This window comes from Bubalus bubalis, chromosome 12 (assembly GCF_019923935.1).
Source record: "Bubalus bubalis isolate 160015118507 breed Murrah chromosome 12, NDDB_SH_1, whole genome shotgun sequence".
Lineage (NCBI taxonomy): Eukaryota > Metazoa > Chordata > Mammalia > Artiodactyla > Bovidae > Bubalus > Bubalus bubalis.
The window spans coordinates 43,539,795-43,559,024 of record NC_059168.1 but is presented as its reverse complement, the minus strand read 5'-3'; the positions used below and the strand labels follow the sequence as shown (position 1 = coordinate 43,559,024).

Below are 19,230 nucleotides of genomic sequence, written 5' to 3'. Positions count from 1 at the left end.
TGCTCTTTGGCATGTGGGATCTTGGTTCCCCAACCAGGGATTGAACCCTGGTTTGATCCAGTGTCCCCTGCATTGGAAGGTGGATTCTTAACCACTGGACCACTAGGGAAGTCCCAACAGTGTCATTATTGCAGGGAGAGCATAATGAAGTTCTTTGGATCATAGTTGCTTCAGCTTCCATGAGAGTTTACAAAAGGATACTCCACATGAGTATCTTCCTTTGGTCAGTCTCCAAAGTAAAGGTTTCCAGTCTCCTTCCTGGAGGCTAAGGGTCTTTCTACCCTTACCCATATTGAAGAAAAAGAATGAGATTTCTGGCATGCTATATTTTTATGGCCATCCTGTCCATCCTCTCCCCCACACACAAGTGCCTGCAGTCCTGAAAACTGTTCTAGCTTCTCTAGAGAAACCTCCTAACATTAACTGATGTGGAGGAGGGCCAGACAAGCAGTTGTGGGGAGTTGGGAAAGGGATACCCTGTTTGAAACTTCCAGATAGTTTCATCAGGTTCTCGCTAGTTTAGTCGCTGTCCTTGACCCCCTAGTTGCTGATCTGCCGACTAACAATCGAGGTTAACTGGATTGGTTCTCATCTTTCTCCACTGCTGGCTTGATTTGCCTTTCTTAAGTCTGCCAGTCCATTCATGTTTTTTCAGCTTTTAAAATTTTGTTCTGCTTGTTTCTTGTCCTGTTCTTCTTGTGGTTTTATATCTCATCCATATGTTTCTCGACATTTTCTACTATTTGTGTCTTGTCCTGTTTTCTCCTTCCTTGTAGGTTTTCTTTTCCCTGTGGTATACTTTGGTGGTTATTTGAATACTTTATTTGACAAATTAACCTATTTAGCCACTTTCCCCAGTAATAGATTTCTTTTGAAGAAATTTTCAGATATTAGTCCTTGGGGTTCTCAACATTCAGTGCTATCTTGCTCTTTCACTAAAAGTTACACAGCCACCTATTTTCAGAAAGCAACATATATACCATCATTCACTTATTTAGATTACTTGCTGAGATAGCCTCTCAAAATTTTAACAGTCTATGTCCTACATTTTCTTCTCTTGTCAGAAGAGAACCATTAAAGTTTGTTCATTTCTTACCTTGATAAACACACTTCAGCGTTGGTAGAAGGGCAGATGAATGGTAAATTTCGAGACTAAAGCTGTGCAAATGTATGATTGGCTCATAAGTACATGTGCTTATAACAACATAGCCAGTCATGTTTTTTACTCTATAAAACTTCTTTAAAATTCTTTTGAATTTTCCCCCAGAAAAAGCAGATCTTAATAAATTTTTATTGTAATATATATATTTTTACCATAATAAAAATTGATATTAAAAATGATTATAACAAAATTTATCATTTTAACCATTTTTAAATATGCAACTTTAGTGGCATTAATTACTTTCATATTGTGCGGCCATCACCATTATCTTCAAAACTTTTTCATCACTCTAGAAAGGAACTGTAACTAGTAAGTAATAACTCCCAATTCCTCTCTCTGTGTCAGCTCCTGGTAAGTTCTAATCTACTCACTTTATGAATTTACCTATTCTGATTCTTATAAGTGGAATCATACAGTCTTTGTTCTTTTTTAATATTTTAAAAACATATACTCCAGGTATATACATATCTTGGAGTATTATTGCTGGATCATATTTTGAAGTTTCCCTTATACTTTCTTTGATCTATTGGTTGTTAAAGAATGTTAACTGCCACATTTAATATGCCACAAGTGAAGTTTCCACTTGTTACTGATTTCTTCATTCCGTTGTGGTCAGAGAAGATACTTAGTGTGATTTCAGTCTTTTCTAAAAATAGAATAAACAGTCACATTTTACAAAATAATTTTATTTATTTATTCAACTTTTGGCTGTGGTGGATCTTTGTTGCTGCACGAGCGTTTTCTGTAGTTGCAGTGAGTGAGGGTTCCTGTCTAGTTGCAGTGTGCAGGCTTCTCATTGTGGTGGCTTATCATGTTGTAAAGCACAAGCTCTAAGGAGCATGTTGTGCCTCCTGGGCTCTAGAGCACAGGTTCAATAGTGGTGCATGGGTATAGTTGCTCTGCAGCATGTGGGATCTTCCCAGATCAGGGACTGAACCCGCGTCTCCTGAATTGGCAGGCAGATTCTTCACCACTAAGCCTCCATGGAGCCTCTGCATGCAGTCTTTTAAAATGCACTAAAAGTTGTTCTATGGCCTAACATATGGTCCGGACAACATGCCTTGTGCACTTGAGAAACATATTTTACTGTTTTTTGGTGGAGAGTTTTATATGTCTATTAGGTTTAGTTTGTGTAAAGTTTTATCTTCTTGATGAATTTTTACCAACATATAATATGCATTTTGGTTTCTTAAAACCATTTTTGGCTTACAGTCTTATTTTGCTTAATACTAGTATACTCACCTCAATTCTCCTTTGCTTACTATTTACATAGAATATCTTTTTCTGTCCTTTCACTTTCAATATATCTGTGTCTTTGGAGCTAAAGTGAGTCTCTCAGCATATAGCATATTGTCCTTAGCCTATAGTTGGATCATTTGATTTTATTCATTTTGCTGATATTTGCCTTCTGTTTGGAGAGTTTATTTAATTCATTTACATTTAAAGTAATTAGTATAAGGAAGAACTGCCACTTGTTGTCTTTATGTATTATACATTTTTTGTTTCTCATTACTGTCTTCTATGTTGATTTTTTGGTGGTGAACCATTATGATTCCCTTCTCATTTCACTTTTGCATATTGTTGTTAAATATTTTCTTTGTGGTTACTATGAGGATTATAGTCAACATTATACAGTCTAGTTTGGATTATCAGTTTGAGTTCAACAACAGACAAAATTTCTAGTCCTATGAAGCCCTATTCTCCCTTTATTGATGTCACAAATTACATCTTCATATATTGTGTGCCTGATAATATATTTATAATTATTTTGTTGCACTGTTCTTTTAAGTCATGTAACTGTTAGTCGCTCAGTTGTGTCCGACTCTTTGGAACCCCACGGACTGTAACCCACCAGGCTCCTCTGTCCATGAGATTCCCCAGGCAAGAATACTGGAGTGGGTTTCCATTTCCTTCTCCAGGGGATCTTCCCAACCCAGGGATCAAACCTGGGTCTCTTTTAAGTATGAGATAAAACAGAGTTACCAAACAAAATTACAACAATAATAGCTATTATATTTTCCCATGTATTTACCTTTACTAGAGGTCTTTATCACAAACTATATGTAGATTCAAGTTACTGCCTACAGTCCTTTCATTTCTGCCTGAAGTACTCCCTTTAGCCTTTCTTGTAGGACAGGTCTAGTTGTAATGAACTGTCTTAGGTTTTGTTTATATGGGAGTGCCTTTATTTTTACTTTTTGAAGGTCAGTTTTTCTAGATAAGAGTATTTTTTGTTCACAGTATTTTTCTCTCAGCAAGTTAAATATCTCCTGGCATCTGATTTCTGATGAGATTTGTCTGTTAAATTTATTGAGGATATTTTGATAATGAGTTGCTTCTCCTTTGCTGCTTTCAGGATTGTCTCCTTGTCTTTGCCAGTTTGATTATAATACGTCTTGGTGTGGGCCTCTGAGTTTATTCTGCTTGGAGTTCATTGAGATTCTTGGACTTGGAGATTCATATCTGTCATCAAATGTTGGCTGTATTTGACCATTCTTTCTTCAAATATTCTTTCTGATCCTTTTGGGACATTCATAATGCACATTGGTCTTTTTGATGGTCCCATTAATTTTGTAGACTGTGTTCACGTCACTCTTTTTTTGCTCCACAGGCATGATCATTGTAATTATCCTAGTTTTAAGTTAGTTGATTTATTTTTTCTGCCTGCTCACACTGGCTGTTGAACTCCTCTAGCACTTTTTTAAGGTGTCAGTTATTGTAATTTCCATCCTTAGAATTTGTTTGGTTCCTTTTATGATTTCTATGTCTTTATTGCTAATCTCATTTTGTTCATATATCCCTTTTCAAATTTCCTTTTGTTCTTGGTCTGTGTTTTCCTTTAGCTCTTTGAGCATGTCTAAGACAGTTATTTAAAGTCTTTGTCTATTATTTCCAATATCTCTGCTTCTGCAGTGATTGGTTCTGTTTAATTTATTCCTTTGGATGGCCATGCATTCCCATGTCTTTGAATGTATTTTGATTATTTTTGTTGAAAATTGGACATTTAAACATTCCAATGTGATTCTGGAAATCAGATTTGCCCTCCTTCCCTAGGGCTTTCTTTATTTTGATTATTGGACTATAGTAGTCCATTTGCTTAATGATATTCTTAAAATTATTTTTTACAAACAATATATTCCTTGTGTGTGATCGCTGAAATGTTTCTTACCTTTTTTTAGATAGTGTTTTGATAGGTTTTTTTAAAAGTCAGGAGCTAAAACAAACACACCTCTCTCTGTTTTTGCAGGTTGTCACTTTTCTAATATACTCCCTCAACAATAAACCGGGCTTGCACTAAGCCTAACAATTAGCCTGAGTTGAAAACTTAGGGTCTTTGGAGTCTTTTTAAAGCATGTTTCTTATTCTGGATGTGTGTGGCTTTCTAAATTTCCCTATATATACTTCTGAATATCCTAAGTGTCCAAAGTAACTCCCTACCCTCAGCTTTTTCTCCCAGTCCTTAGATGGTCTATTGTATCATAGATCTTAGATATATCTCAGTTGTAATCTTTTGACCCAGGCACTTGTGGATTCGTGGCTTGCCTTATACTGTTTTAGGGCAATGCTTTCTGCGTTTCTGGCCTGAGTTTCAAGTTAGGCAAAACAGAAATGAGTGCTTTGCTTCAGTTTTCAAGAAACCCCCTGAGAGGCTAGAGTATAGACATAAATAGTGAATGAGGTCTGCTTTGCACCATCCAGTCTATCCTAAATGAAATCAATCCTGAATGTTCATTGGAAGGACTGATGCTGAAGCTGAAACTCCAATACTCTAGGCCACCTGATGCGAAGAGCTGACTCATTTGAAAAGACCTGATGCTGGGAAAGATTGAAGGCAGGAGGAGAAGGGGACGACAGAGGATGAGATGATTGGATGGCATCACCGACTCAATGGACATGAGTTTGAGTAAACTCCCGGAGTTGGTGATGGACAGGGAAGCCTGGCGTGCTGTAGTCCTTAGGGTCGCGGGGAGTTGGACACGACTGAGTCACTGAACTGAACTAACTGCACCATCCAGAGACAGGGAGTGAAGTTTCACTCTGAGAACAAAGCTGTTTTTTTTTTTTTTCCAAGACAGCTGCCACATCAAGGAGGGGTGAGGGAAGGGCAAATAAAAATGCCATAAAGGGTCCAGCAGAGGCCAGTGCCGTGGTGGGCCAGTGCTGGTAAATTTTCCCGCGCCCTGGCTTAGGTAGTGTAGAAGAGAAGCACGTTCGGGTTTCTGCCAAGCCTATCGGCCGAGGTCGTTCACCTCACCTCACCTCATAACTACCTCCCTTAGCACACGTCGGGAGGGTGAAAAGGGACTTAAGTGGCGGTCCTGGACTTCCCTGCTTCCGCATTTGGTATAGCCCACCTTGGTGGGAAGCCCAGGCTGTGGGGCGGGCTCCCACACCTGTACGGATGGTAGTGGTCCAAGAGGGTCATTTTTAGCGAGGGAAACGGCATTGCAGGTTTGCTCTTGTAACTACAAGTTTATGAAGCTCCAATACAGAGGTCTGACAAGATCAAAGCTGCAAGAGAATAAACAGTGAAGTACAGAGAATTGGAAGGATCTTGGATTTGACTGAAGATGCTTGGCGAGAAGACAAGCTGCCTCATGAGGATGTTGTAATACCTCTGAATGAGCTTCGTGAACCTGAACGGGACAAAGGAGGCACCATGGAATCTGTTAAAGAACAAGAGATGAAGTGGACCGACTTGGCCTTCCAGTACCTCCGTGAGAATGTTCCTCCCATAGGAAACTGACACCTGGATCCTTGTTCAAGAACATCTGGCCCTTTGAACCTAAAGTTCTTCATTAACTAGCTTGTGTTTGAACATGATTCATTAAACAGTTGCCTTAAAAAAAAATGCCATAAAGCTTTTCAACCATTTGTTTTTGTTAAAATTTTTTCTAGTATTTTTTGAGATATAACTGACTACTATGTAAGTTATAGCTTAATAGTTTTACTTTCATGTGTTGAAATGATTATCAGCATTTTTCAGTTCAGTTGCTCAGTCACATCCAACTCTTTGTGACCCCATGAATCGTAGCACACCAGGCCTCCCTGTCCATCACCAATTCCCGGAGTTCACCCAAACTCACATCCATCGAGTCGGTGATGCCATCCAGCCATCTCATCCTCTGTCGTCCCCTTCTCCTCCTGCCCCCAATCCCTCCCAGCATCAGAGTCTTTTCCAATGAGTCAACTTTTCCCATGAGGTGGCCAAAGTACTGGAGTTTCAGCTTTAGCATCATTCCCTCCAAAGAAATCCCAGGGCTGATCTCCTTCAGAATGGACTGGTTGGATCTCCTTGCAGTTCAAGGGACTCTCAAGAGTCTTCTCCAACACCACAGTTCAAAAGCATCAATTCTTCAGTGCTCAGCTTTCTTCACAGTCCAACTCTCACATCCATACATGACCACTGGAAAAACCATAGCCTTGACTAGATGGACCTTTGTTGGCAAAGTAACGTCTCTGCTTTTGAATATGCTATCTAGGTTGGTCATAACTTTCCTTCCAAGGAGCAAGCGTCTTTTAATTTCATGGCTGCAATCACCATCTGCAGTGATTTTGGAGCCCCCCCAAATAAAGTCTGACACTGTTTCCACTGTTTCCCCATCTATTTGCCATGAAGTGATGGGTCCAGATGCCATGATCTTCGTTTTCTGAATGTTGAGCTTTAAGCCAAATTTTTTACTCTCCACTTTCACTTTCATCAAGAGGCTCTTTAGTTCCTCTTCACTTTCTGCCATAAGGGTGGTATCATCTGCATATCTGGGGTTATTGATATTTCTCCCAGCAATCTTGATTCCAGCTTGTGCTTCTTCCAGCCCAGCGTTTCTCATGATGTACTCTGTATATAAGTTAAATAAGTGGGGTGACAATATGCAGTCTTGACATACTCCTTTCCTATTTGGAACCAGTCTGTTATTCCATGTCTGGTTCTAACTGTTGCTTCCTGACCTGCATATAGGTTTCTCAAGAGGCAGGTCAGGTGGTCTGGTATTCCCATCTCTTTCAGAATTTTCCACAGCTTATTGTGATCCACACAGTCAAAGGCTTTGGCATAGTCAATAAAGCAGAAATAGATGTTTTTCTGGAACTCTCTTGCTTTTTCCATGATCCAGCGGATATTGGCAATTTGATCTCTGGTTCCTCTGCCTTTTCTAAAACCAGCTTGAACACGGTTCACATATTGCTGAAGCCTGGCTTGGAGAATTTTGAGCATTACTTTACTAGTGTGTGAGATGAGTGCAACTGTGTGGTAGTTTGAGCATTCTTTGGCATTGCCTTTCTTTGGGATTGGAATGAAAACTGACCTTTTCCAGTCCTATGGCCACTGCTGAGTTTTCCAAATGTGCTGGCACATTGAGTGCAGCACTTTCACAGCATCATCTTTCAGGATTTGAAATAGCTCAACTGGAATTCCATCACCTCCACTAGCTTTGTTCGTAGTGATGCTTTCTAAGGCTCACTTAACTTCACATTCCAGGATGTCTGGCTCTAGGTGAATGAGCACACCATCGTGATTATCTTGGTCGTGAAGATTATTTTTGAACCGTTCTTCTGTGTATTCAGAGCACGGCAGAGAGGAGCTACCCCACGTCCGAGGTCAGGGGCAGAAGCCAGGAGGACCCCATGACCGAGGGGTGGTGGCTGAGAGGAGCTACCCCACGTCTGAGGTCAGGAGTGGTGGCCGAGAGTGCCAGGCTGTGGCAGCGCAGGAGCAGCCGAGAGTAGCTACCCCCACCCGAGGTCAGGGGCAGCGGCCAGGAGGAGCAACCCCATGTCCAAGGAGTGGTGGCCGTGCGGGCGCCAGAGGGCCTAGAGGAGCTATTCCACGTTCAAGGTCAGTAGGGGATACCCCTCGTCCAAGGTAAGGAGCAGCAGCTGAGCTTTGCTGGAGCAGCCCTGAAGAGATACCCCATGTCCAAGGTAAGGGAAACCCAAGTAAGACGGTAGGTGTTCCAAGAGGGCATCAGAGGGCAGACACACTGAAACCATACTCACAGAAAACTAGTCAATCTCATCACACTAGGACCACAGCCTTGTCTAACTCAATGAAACTAAGTCACGTCCTGTGGGGCCACCCAAGACGGGCGGGCATGGTGGAGAGGTCTGACACAATGTGGTCCACTGGAGAAGGGAATGGCAAACCACTTCAGTATTCTTGCCTTGAGAACCCCATGAACAGTATGAAAAGGCAAAATGATAGGATACTGAAAGAGGAACTCCCCAGGTCAGTAGGTGCCCAATATGCTACTGAAGATCAGTGGAGAAATAGATCCACAAAGAATGAAGGGATGGAGCCAAAGCAAAAACAATACCCAGTTGTGGATGTGACTGGTGATAGAAGCAAGGTCCGATGCTGTAAAGAGCAATATTGCATAGGAACCTGGAATGTCAGGTCCATGAATCAAGGCAAATTGGAAGTGGTCAAACAGGAGATGGCAAGAGTGAACGTCGACATTCTAGGAATCAGCGAACTGAAATGGACTGGAATGGGTGAATTTAACTCAGATGACCATTATATCTACTACTGCAGGCAGGAATCCCTTAGAAGAAATGGAGTAGCCATCATGGTCAACAAAAGAGTCCGAAATGCAGTACTTGGATGCAATCTCAAAAACGACAGAATGATCTCTGTTCGTTTCCAAGGCAAACCATTCAATATCACAGTAATCCAAGCCTATTCCCCAACCAGTAATGCTGAAGAAGCTGAAGTTGAACGGTTCTATGAAGACCTACAAGACCTTTTAGAACGAACACCCAAAAAAGATGTCCTTTTCATTATAAGGGGACTGGAATGCAAAAGTAGGAAGTCAAGAAACACCTGGAGTAACAGGCAAACTTGGCCTTGGAGTATGGAATGAAGCAGGACAAAGACTAATAGAGCTTTGCCAAGAAAATGCACTGGTCATAGCAAACACCCTCTTCCAACAACACAAGAGAAGACTCTACACGTGGACATCACTAGATGGTCAACACCGAAATCAGATTGATTATATTCTTTGGAGCCAAAGATGGAGAAGCTCTATACAGTCATCCCTACCAGTCATATATTTACAAAATTTAATTATCTGTAATAGCCTTTTTTTTTTTTTTTTTGCTGTGCTGTGCAGCATAAGTGATCTTAGTTCCCCAAATAGGGATCAAACCAGTGCATGTCTTGAGAGCATGGTGGTTTTTTTTTTGTTTTTTTTTGTTTTTTTAATTTGGCCACACCGTCTTCGTTACTGAATGGGCTTTTCTCTAGTTGTGGCAAACAGTGGCTACTCACTAGTTGTGTGGTGCTTAGGCTTCTCATTGTGGTGGCATCTCTGCTGTAGAGCATGGACCCTAGGGCATGTGGGCTCAGAAATTGCAGCTTGCAGGCTCTAGAGCACAGAGCTAGTTGTGGCGCATGAGCTTAGTGGCTCTGTGGCATATGGGATCTTCCCAGATCATGGATGGAACTTGTGTCTTCTGCATTGGCAGGCAGATTCTTTACCACTGAGCCACCAGGGAAGCCCAGGAGTGTGGAGTCTTAACCACTGGACCACCAGGAAGTCCCTGTAATAGTCTTTTTATAATTCAAAAGTCCTAGTGTTCCTGAAAACTAGAGCATAATAGGGAGGTGGTATTTCTATGTATTCCTGTATAGCTTTGCTATAAGAAGTCCAAATATATTCAGAAACATTCTTTGCTTTTCAGTGAATAAGCTGTCAGTAAGTAGTTCTCACATTCTTACTTCACAGAGCCTTTAGTTTTGGAGAAATTTTAAAAGAGTGCCCCATCCTTTATCTATCTCCATACCTCCTGTCAAATGATGGGTGCCACTTTTTAACCACTGCGGTCCTAATAACAAAATTTTTTTTAAATCGTGTAAATTATTTTTATTGCATCCTTAAATAATTACTAATTGAGGTTGTATTCATCTGCTGGCCACTATGTAACTTACCAAATCGTGGAGTAAGATTGAACACTATCAACTCATATCCATACAGAATTTCATGTGCTATTTGCTTTTTATCACAGCAACCTCTGAAAACCCAGCTTCAAAAATACATATCTCCTAAAGTTGTGTCACATAATCTAATGTTGAAACTGAACAACCTTTGGGTATAAGTGCCAGTGGTTCTGACAAGGTGTCAAGTACTGCTATTTTCCTTGAAAACTTAAAATGTCCCACAATGCATCTGAGTTCACAGTGCTGCCACGGGGCATCTATGATCAGTTTGGGAACTGTGGTTCCATGGACATTTAATTCTGTCATGCAACCACTGCATGAAGATATTCAAATGAATAGATAACCTTAATGTTCTTTTGACATTTTGTAAGAAGCCCACTCCCGTGTTCTTGCCTGGAGAATCCCGGGGATGGGGGAGCCTGGTGGGCTTCCGTCTATGGGGTCGCACAGAGTCGGACACGACTGAAGTGACTTAGCAGCAGCAGCAGCAGCAAGAAACCTGTAAAATCTCTCTGGACTAATTCCATGAAACTTATTCAAGTTTAAAGGTATCATCAACATAAATGTTTTGTTTATGACTGTCTTACAGAATCTGCCTATGGTATTTCTGTTTAGCAGGTCATACTGAAATATCCAGGGCAGTGATCCTAAAGCACCATCTTTAAAAAATAATTAATTTTGGTTGGAGGATAATTACTGTACCATATTGTGGTGGTTTTTGCCATACATCAGCATGAATCAGCCATAAGTGCACATGTGTCCCCTATTCTGAGAGCCCCTCCCCCACCCCCACCCCAATCCCCCTGGGTTGTCCCAGAGCACCAGCATTGAGTGCCCTGCTTCATGCATCGACCTTGCCCTGGTCATCTATTTAACATATGGTAATATACATGTTTCAATTAAAGCACTATTCTTGATGGAAACTTGTTAGGGTTAGGTTTGGGCAGAAAAGAGTAAGAAACCACTGGTCTGGTGGACTGTGTTGTTAAAAATATCTCTGAATATCACTATCAGTTTTCTTCCATTAACATCCACTGATGACTTCTGAAAACTGTCACAGGAAGGGCAATTAATATGGTCTTCAGTGGTGCTCAGTCCATTCGTAACACTACAGAGATATTCATTATTCTAGATAGTTGTCTGACTTACAAGGTATTTTTAAGAAACAGATGTATAATTAATATATAATAAAATACACAGATCTTTGGCGTTCCCTTTGAATGTATTCCTACCTAACTTCTTTCATTTAATGATGTTTTCAGGTATACTTATTGTATACAATAGTTTATTTCTAATGTTGAGTAGTTTTCCATTGTATGAATCTACAACTCTATCCATTTTGGTTACAGTTTGGGGCTGTAATTAATAAGGCTCCTATCAACACTCTTATATAAGCTTTTCTTATGAACATATTTTTATTTTCTTAGGTAAATACACCTAAGAGTGACACTGTTGAGTTGTATGGTTAGTAAATGTTTAATAATTTGATGAACAGTTTTCCAATGCAGTTTTTCCATTTTATACTTCCATCTGTGACCTAGGAGTGTTCCAATAGCTTCACATTCTTGGCAGCATTTGTTGATATTAGTCTTTTTCAGTCATTCTAGTGGATGTGAACTGGTTTATCATTGTAGTTTTAATTTGTACTTCCCAGCAGACCTAAGAGGTAGAATACTTTTTTAAAAAACATGTATTTTAAAATGAAACAAAGATGAAACTTTTTAATGATAAAAGGTACAATTCACAAAGATGATATACCTCATAAATCATGAGATACCTAAAAACAAAGATATATAAAGCAAAAATCAGAATAAATTTAAGGGAAAATAAAAAATATATATAATTGAATCACAGTGAGACATATTAACATTTCTCTGAGACTATTCTATCAAGTGCAGAAAAAATAAGACTAGGAGCATCTTGAATGATGTCATTAATAATTTAAATATATTTCTATTTATATTCATTTATATTAATCTTGTATCTCATATGTTGTTATCAGATGTCCATAGGACATTTAGAAAAGCTGGCAAAAAGATAAATATTACTAAATTTCAAAAAGTAGCTGTTTTTTGTGACTCAGTTATACATATACATATATATTACTTTTGAAATTATTTTCCATTATAGGTTATTATAAGATATTGACTATAGTTCCCTGTGCTATACAGTAAACCTTTGTTGCTTATCTATTTTTTTAAATTAAAAATGTAGCATTCTATTCATACTAAGTCAAATGGAATCAAAATGTCATAAATTTTAGGCAAAAATTAGTAAGTTTTCTAAAATATATATACTATACATATTATATATATATGTATACAAAAGTTTCTCTACTACAATTAATAAAGGCTTGAGAAAGAACATCAAAAAAAAAAAAAAAGAAGAGAGTAACTAGAAAACTAAAGGAAATGGGAGCACTGAATATGAAATAGAAAAAGTGAAACAAACTAGATAAAAGTAAAAGGTCTTCATACAGTCCAGTTGTTTTTAAACATGGCTGCTCATTAGAAACATATCTGGAGCTCTGGTGAAAAAATAATACCTGAATATTTGTATTTTTCAAAAAATTCCAAGATAATTTTGATATGCATATGGATTTTAAAAACTGATTCAGTTGAGTTCAATTGCTCAGTCATGTCCAACTCTTTGCGACCCCATGAATTGCAGCACGCCAGCCTCCCTGTCCATCACCAATTCCCGGAGTTCACCCAAACTCACGTCCATCGAGTCAGTGATGCCATCCAGCCATCTCATCCTCTGTTGTCCCCTTCTCCTCCTGCCCCCAATCCCTCCCAGCATCAGAGTCTTTTCCAATGAGTCAACTCTTCGCATGAGGTGGCCAAAGTACTGGAGTTTCAGCTTTAGCATCATTCCTTCCGAAGAACACCCAGGGCTGATCTCCTTTAGAATGGACTGGTTGGATCTCCTTGCAGTCCAAGAGACTCTCAAGAGTCTTCTCCAACACCACAGTTCAAAAGTGATTACAGATTTTCTACTAAACGGTTGCTTTGGTGATACAGAATTCTATTATTCTTCGGTTGACCAATCATGATAAAATGGCATTAAGTAATTGTTACATAATCACTATAGTCAAAGATGTGTATCAGTTTTCACAATCAGTAGCCAGACAAAAAATAAAAGATAATTACATCTGCAAGTCATAATAGGAATACGATTAACCTAACAATATAAAATAATAAAATTTGGGGGGAGGGCAAGCAGAGTGATGTGGTAAATGGAAGTGCATACATGCACATATTTTCATCTACCTAGTCAGTCTATGTCTTTTGGTTGGTGCATTTAATCCATTTACATTTAAGGTAATTATCAATATGTACGATCCTATTACCGTTTTCTTAATTGTTTTGGGTTTATTTTCTGTAGGTAGGTCTTTTCCTTCTCTTGTTTCCTGCCTAGAGAAGTTCCTTTAGCATTTGTTGTTGGTATTCCTTTAGCCTTTGTTGGTTTGGTGGCTGAATTTGCTTAACTATTGCTTGTCTGGAAAGCTTTTGATTTCTCCATCAAATCTGAAGGAGAGTCTTCCTGGGTAGAGTCTTCTTTGCTGTAGGGTCTTTCCTTTCATCACTTTCAATGTATCATGTTATTCCCTCTGGCTTGTAGTTTCTGTTGAGAAATCAGCTAATAGCTTGATGGGAGTTCCCCTGTATGTTGTCATTTTCCCCTTGCTGCTTTTAATATTTCATCTCTGTCTTTAGTTTTTGTCAGCTTGATTATTATGTGTCTTGGTGTGTTCTTGGGTTTATCCTATTTGGGACTCTCTGTGCTTCCTGGACTTGGCTATTTCCTTTCCCATGTTATGGAAGTTTTCAGCCATTACCTCCTCAAATATTTTCTCAGGTCCTTTCTCTCTTCTCCTTCTGGGACCCCTATAATGCAAACGTTGGTGCATTTACTGTTGTCCCAGAGGTCTCTTGTCTTTTTTCCCCCATATATTCTGTTCTGCGGCAGCGATTTCCACCAATCTGTCCTCCAGGTCATTTATCCATTCTTTTGCCTCAGTTATTCTGCTATTGATTTCTTCTAGTGTATTATTCACCTGTTTGTTCTTTAATTCTTCTAGGTCTTTGGTAAACATTTCTTTGCATTTTCTCAAGCTTTGCCTCCATTTTTTTTTTTTCTGAGATCCTAAAACATCTTCACTATCATTATTCTGAATTCTCTTTCTGGAAGGTTACCTATATCCACTTCATTTAGTTCTTTTTCTGGGGTTTTATCTTATCCCTTCATCCAGGACACAACTTTCTGCTTTTTTGTGCTGATTAACTTTCTGTAATGTGGTTTGTTAGTCACTAGGGGACTGTGGTTCTTCTTGCTTCTTCTGTCTGCCCTCTAATGGAGGAGGTTAAGAGGCTTATGTAATCTTTCTGATGGGAGGGGCTGATAGTGGGAAAAACTAGGTCTTTCTCTGGCAGGCAGGATCTTGCTCAGTAAAGCTTTAATAATTATCTGCTGACTGGTGGGGTTGCACTCCCTCTCTGGTAGTTTTTTGGCCTGAGGTGACCCAGCTCCATGGCCGGGTTAATGGTGACCTTGAAGAGGGTTTACACCAGGGAGTGACCTTCCCAGACTGCTGCTGCCAGTGCCCCCATCCTGTGGTGAGCCCCTGCCGACCAACACCTCCACAAGAGACCCCCCCAACACCAGCAAGTTGTTTTGGTTCAGTCTCCTGTGAGGTCACTGCTTCTTTCCTCTGAGTCTTGGTGTGTGCAAGGTTGTGTTTGTGCCTGCCAAGACTGGAGGTTCTCTTTTCCCCAGTCCTGTAGAAGTCTTGTAATCAAATCCCTCTGGCCCTTGAATTCAGATTCCCTGGGGATTCCCAGTCCATTTGTTAGGTCCCCAGGGTGGGAAGCCTGACATGTGGTTCAGAACCTTCAAAACAGTGGGAGAACTTCTTTGATATTACTGGTCTCCAGTTTATGGGTCACCCACCTGGCAAGTATGGGATTTGACTTTTATCATGATTGTGCCCCTCCTTCTGTCTTGCTGTGGCTCTAAGATACAGAATACTTTTGAATAAGCTTTAAATTTTGAAAAAGTCCAACTTATCCTTTTTTTCTTTTTTGGTTAGTGTCTTCTGTGCCCTACCCCCTGAAATCTTTTATCTATTCCAGTGTCAAAGACAGTCTATGTCTGTCCTTGCAAGCTTTTGTCTCTAGGCTTTACATTTAGATCTGATTCATCTGTGTGGGTGTGTGGAAAATAAGGGTTGAGGTTCATTCTATTTCTTATTCAATTGTTCTACCAATATTGTTATGCTCTCCTTTTATGATGTATTAACTTGATACTGTGTTCAAAAATTGATTATTTATATTTAGGTCTGTTCCTGGACTCTTGATTCTGTTCCACTGATGTATTAGTTTATTCTTATCCTAATACCAAAGACTTGATTACTGTAGCTTTATAGTAAGTCCTGAATTCAGAAAGAACAAGTCTTCCAATTTGTTATTCTGTTTCAAGACTGTTTTGGCTATTTTAAGGTATCTGTACATCTAGATAAACTTTAATTTTTATGTATTTTAATCAATCATTTTGTTCTTTTTTTTTAAAGCCTGATAGAATTTTGATAGGGACTGCATAACAATTGATATTAATCAATATAAGAAGAAGATACCTGAAACAATAACTGAGTTTTCCAATTTATAAACATGATGTCTATTTCTTTATTTAGGTTTACACATTTTTTTTTTTTCCTCAGCAATTTGTGTACTACTCAGTGCACAGTCTTTCTATAGATTATTCCTAGATATGTGATGTTTTTCAAGGCTACTGAAGTATTATTGTTTTAAAACTTGTTTCCAATTAGATCACTAGTACATCCCTAGGCTTTGAGTTTTGTAAAATCTTGCTAAATCCAAATTTTTTTTTTTGGTAGAGTGCATAAGGTTTTCAATGTAAACAATCTTGTCACTTGAGAATAATGATTCAACTCTTGTGTTTTAACTTTTATGTCTCTTTCTTGACCAACTGCATGGTTAGGACCTACAGAACAATGCTGAACAGAAAAGGTGAGAGCAGACCTCCTTGTATTAATACTTTACCATTAAGTATGATGCTAAATATGGATGTTCATTTGCAGATGCTCTTTATTAAATAATTTATATTCCTGTTTTTGTACTGGGAAAGGGTGTTGAATTTTGTCCAACGCTTTTTCTGTAATCACTGGATGATCGTATGGTTTTCCTCTTTTATTCTTTTCATAGGTGAATTATACTGATTAAATTTCTAATGTTAAGCCAAACTTCTCTTCCTGGAATAAAACCTATTTGGTCATAATGTATTATTATTTTCCTTTTTATACATTGCTGGGTTCAGTTTGCTAGTACTTGAAGGACTTTTATTTCTATATTCATGAGGAATATTGGTCTTTTTTTTTGTAATATTTTTTTCAGATTTTATAGAGTCATCTACATAAAATAACCCAACTGTTCTGAGGTATATTTTCATGGCCACTGAAAAGTTCCTAAAAGCCATATAAAAAAGTAAAAACAAAAAGGTAATTTGTCTGGTTCTGTAAAAATTTTACATTCTTTGAGTGAACAAAAACCTGAAAAAATCCAGAGAAAGAACTGAGGTGTGAGGTAAGTTGTTAACTCAAAGGTTTGTTTTTGTTAGTTGGCGTTTCTCTTCTTCATTCCATTCCATTTCTTCATCCATTTCACAGTAACAGGAAAAAAAAAAAAAAAAGAACTCTACATTGAGGATTAGGCCATCTTCACAAATGTTTTTGAATATCCTTAGTTACAGTATATGATGGATAAAAATCCTGAGATTCAAACCCCAAGCATAATGAAATTTCAAAACTACTGGGAGTTTAAATCAATTTGCAGTTTTAAAAGTAGTTCTAATATTTTCAATTCTACAAAAAGCAAGAGAAATCTCTCTACCCAAGTTAAAAATGTAAGGGATCATCTAACACACCTTTAATTACAAAGGCAAAAATCATAGGGAAATTTCAGGTGTACACTTTTAACAATAAAAAATTATAAATTTAATACACAATAAAATATTTGCCACATATAAAAAAAAGCTGTGTATAGACATATGTGTACATACTTTTTAAGTAGAGAAAAGTTCTGAAAGGATAACAAAGTGAAAACAGCAGTTACCTCTGGGAATACTAATTGTGTAAGAAAACCTGACTTTTTTTAGCAATGGCTTGGATTTTCTAGATGAGATTCTGTTCTGTATAATTTGTATAACTAAAATAAACTTTAAGAAACTGTTCATACTAGTGAATCATGAATCTTCACTAAGGTAGCAATCACATACCACTCTGAGAAAATTTATTACATGCAGCTTCAAAACTAGTGTTGATGATGTTAGAAGCCACATGCTCAAACCCTACATATAGAGTTTAAGGCTGGTTCTTTATTCAAACTATTAAACTGGACATATAATCAACTTTTTCCTGATTTATCTTTTGGGCAACAATTTGCAGAATACATTTAGGACTTCATGAAAGTTATTTAAACAAATAGATTTAAGAAAAATTATCAGTAAACTTACTGTGAAAAATGTTCTCAATTTCTTTTTGATTCAATGACCCTGTCTCACATTCTTAATCACACACATTTTTAAAAAATGAATCATATGTTCTGAATATTTAAAATACTTGTTTCCTCTCTAAGCCTACCACCACCATGACAAACACACAAAAAAGTATAGCAAAAAATAGTAGTAACTACCAAACAAGCAATAACTTAGTACACCAAAACTCATACACACATTTAAAGAAAACAGCAAATGAGGAAAACTGTAACACGGTGTGGGCACAACGTCAGTTATCTTTTTGTTTTGTTTTCATTTTTGGCCATACCATGTGGCTTGTGGGATCTTAATTCCCTGACCAGGGGTCAAACCCATGCCCTCTGCAGTGAAAGTGCAGAGACCTAACCACTGGACTGCCAAACCATCAGTATCTTTAAAATATAAAGCTCTTACAAATCCATAAGGAAAAAAATAGATACTTCAAAAAGAATTACAAATGGCCAAGAAAACAAGAAGTCACTCTCTAATGGTCAATATAAATAATTAAAATAAGATTTTTTTTTTTTTCACCTATTAAGTACAAATGAGTTAAAAAAAAATACTGCTGGCAGAGATTCATTGGCTGTTCTCAGACTTGTGTTAGAACAATATACTGGTATAGATTCTGAAGCACAATCTGACAAGCATTAGTAGCTCTGAAATGCCTTAATCAGAATACTTTATAAGTAATTCATTCCAATTAAGATTTTCATTTTAACTCATACAAATGAGTTAAAAACAGAGATTGCTAAAATGAAGGGAACTAAAAGATGTTTTTATGGTTCAGGACAGAAGACTCAGCAAAGCCAAAGCAGCTACAATAAGCTTCAAGTCCTTTCTTAAACTGGAAAAGTCATCAGAAGAATCAAATGGAAATATGTTAAACTCCTACTGTTCCTGTGTATTTAATTCCTGCCAACACTCATAAAGGGAAGGCTCAGTCTTTCAAGATACCAGAAGGCAGAAGATGGAGGGAATGGAAGGACAGAGTGCTATTCTTTTGGTTTAGGAAATTCTCTCCTCCATTATTGGGAATAAAGAAAAGGGAACACCTTTTTTTCTTTCTCTACAAGCAAAACAGCCAAATGTGACTATATTAAAATCTCATTTTAGTACTTTCCTATAAAGTTTACTCAAATTCTTTAATTACTGATCTAAGATGGTCTAGGTGACATTCTTCTATGAAGGATTCTGCTTGATTCAAAGCTTTTATTTTCACCAGAATAAGAATTATTTCTTTGACTTCATCCCTGAAAAAAACAACAAAAGGGCATTTTCCCTCTTAGAAATGCAATGTATAAGGGCACAGTGAAACATCAGCAGTTAATTTGAAACAAAAACTTTACCTGATGCCAATATCTAAAATATATTGCATAAAGTATTTAGATGCTACCTTCTCCACATAATCATGAAATTCCATCAGAGACTATTAGTGGATATATTCTGGCAAATTATAATGTGAATGACTATAAAGAAGTAGAAAAAGCACAGAAGAAATCTATCATTAGAAATCTGAACAATGGTGTGCTGCTACCAGCAGTTCATATGGACTATCATGGTCCCACAGATATAATCAAATGTT

General features: G+C 38.0%; 2 protein-coding genes across 4 annotated transcripts in view; one reads left to right on the top strand and one right to left on the bottom strand.

The window, feature by feature from the left end:
- The first annotated feature begins 5,564 nt into the window (after positions 1 to 5,564).
- Positions 5,565 to 6,187, top strand: LOC102404816 (anaphase-promoting complex subunit 13). The gene is made up of 2 exons (XM_044926693.2): positions 5,565 to 5,583; positions 5,668 to 6,187. Exons 1-2 carry the CDS (start codon positions 5,565 to 5,567, stop codon positions 5,907 to 5,909), a joined length of 261 nt encoding a protein of 86 aa, XP_044782628.2. The 3' UTR covers positions 5,910 to 6,187.
- A 5,301-nt stretch (positions 6,188 to 11,488) lies between these two features.
- The window catches only part of GCFC2 (GC-rich sequence DNA-binding factor 2), an 88,768-nt gene continuing 81,026 nt past the window's right edge, over positions 11,489 to 19,230 (bottom strand). For 2 of the 3 annotated variants that reach the window (XM_044925937.2, XM_006073861.4), the window contains 2 exons: positions 18,799 to 18,898; positions 11,489 to 11,756 (listed from right to left, as the gene is read on the bottom strand). In XM_044925937.2, coding sequence (XP_044781872.2) covers positions 11,682 to 11,756; positions 18,799 to 18,898 — 175 coding nt within the window. In that variant the 3' untranslated portion in view covers positions 11,489 to 11,681. The remainder of the gene's footprint in view (positions 11,757 to 18,798; positions 18,899 to 19,230) is intronic. The other variant, XM_044925936.2, reaches the window with a different exon arrangement.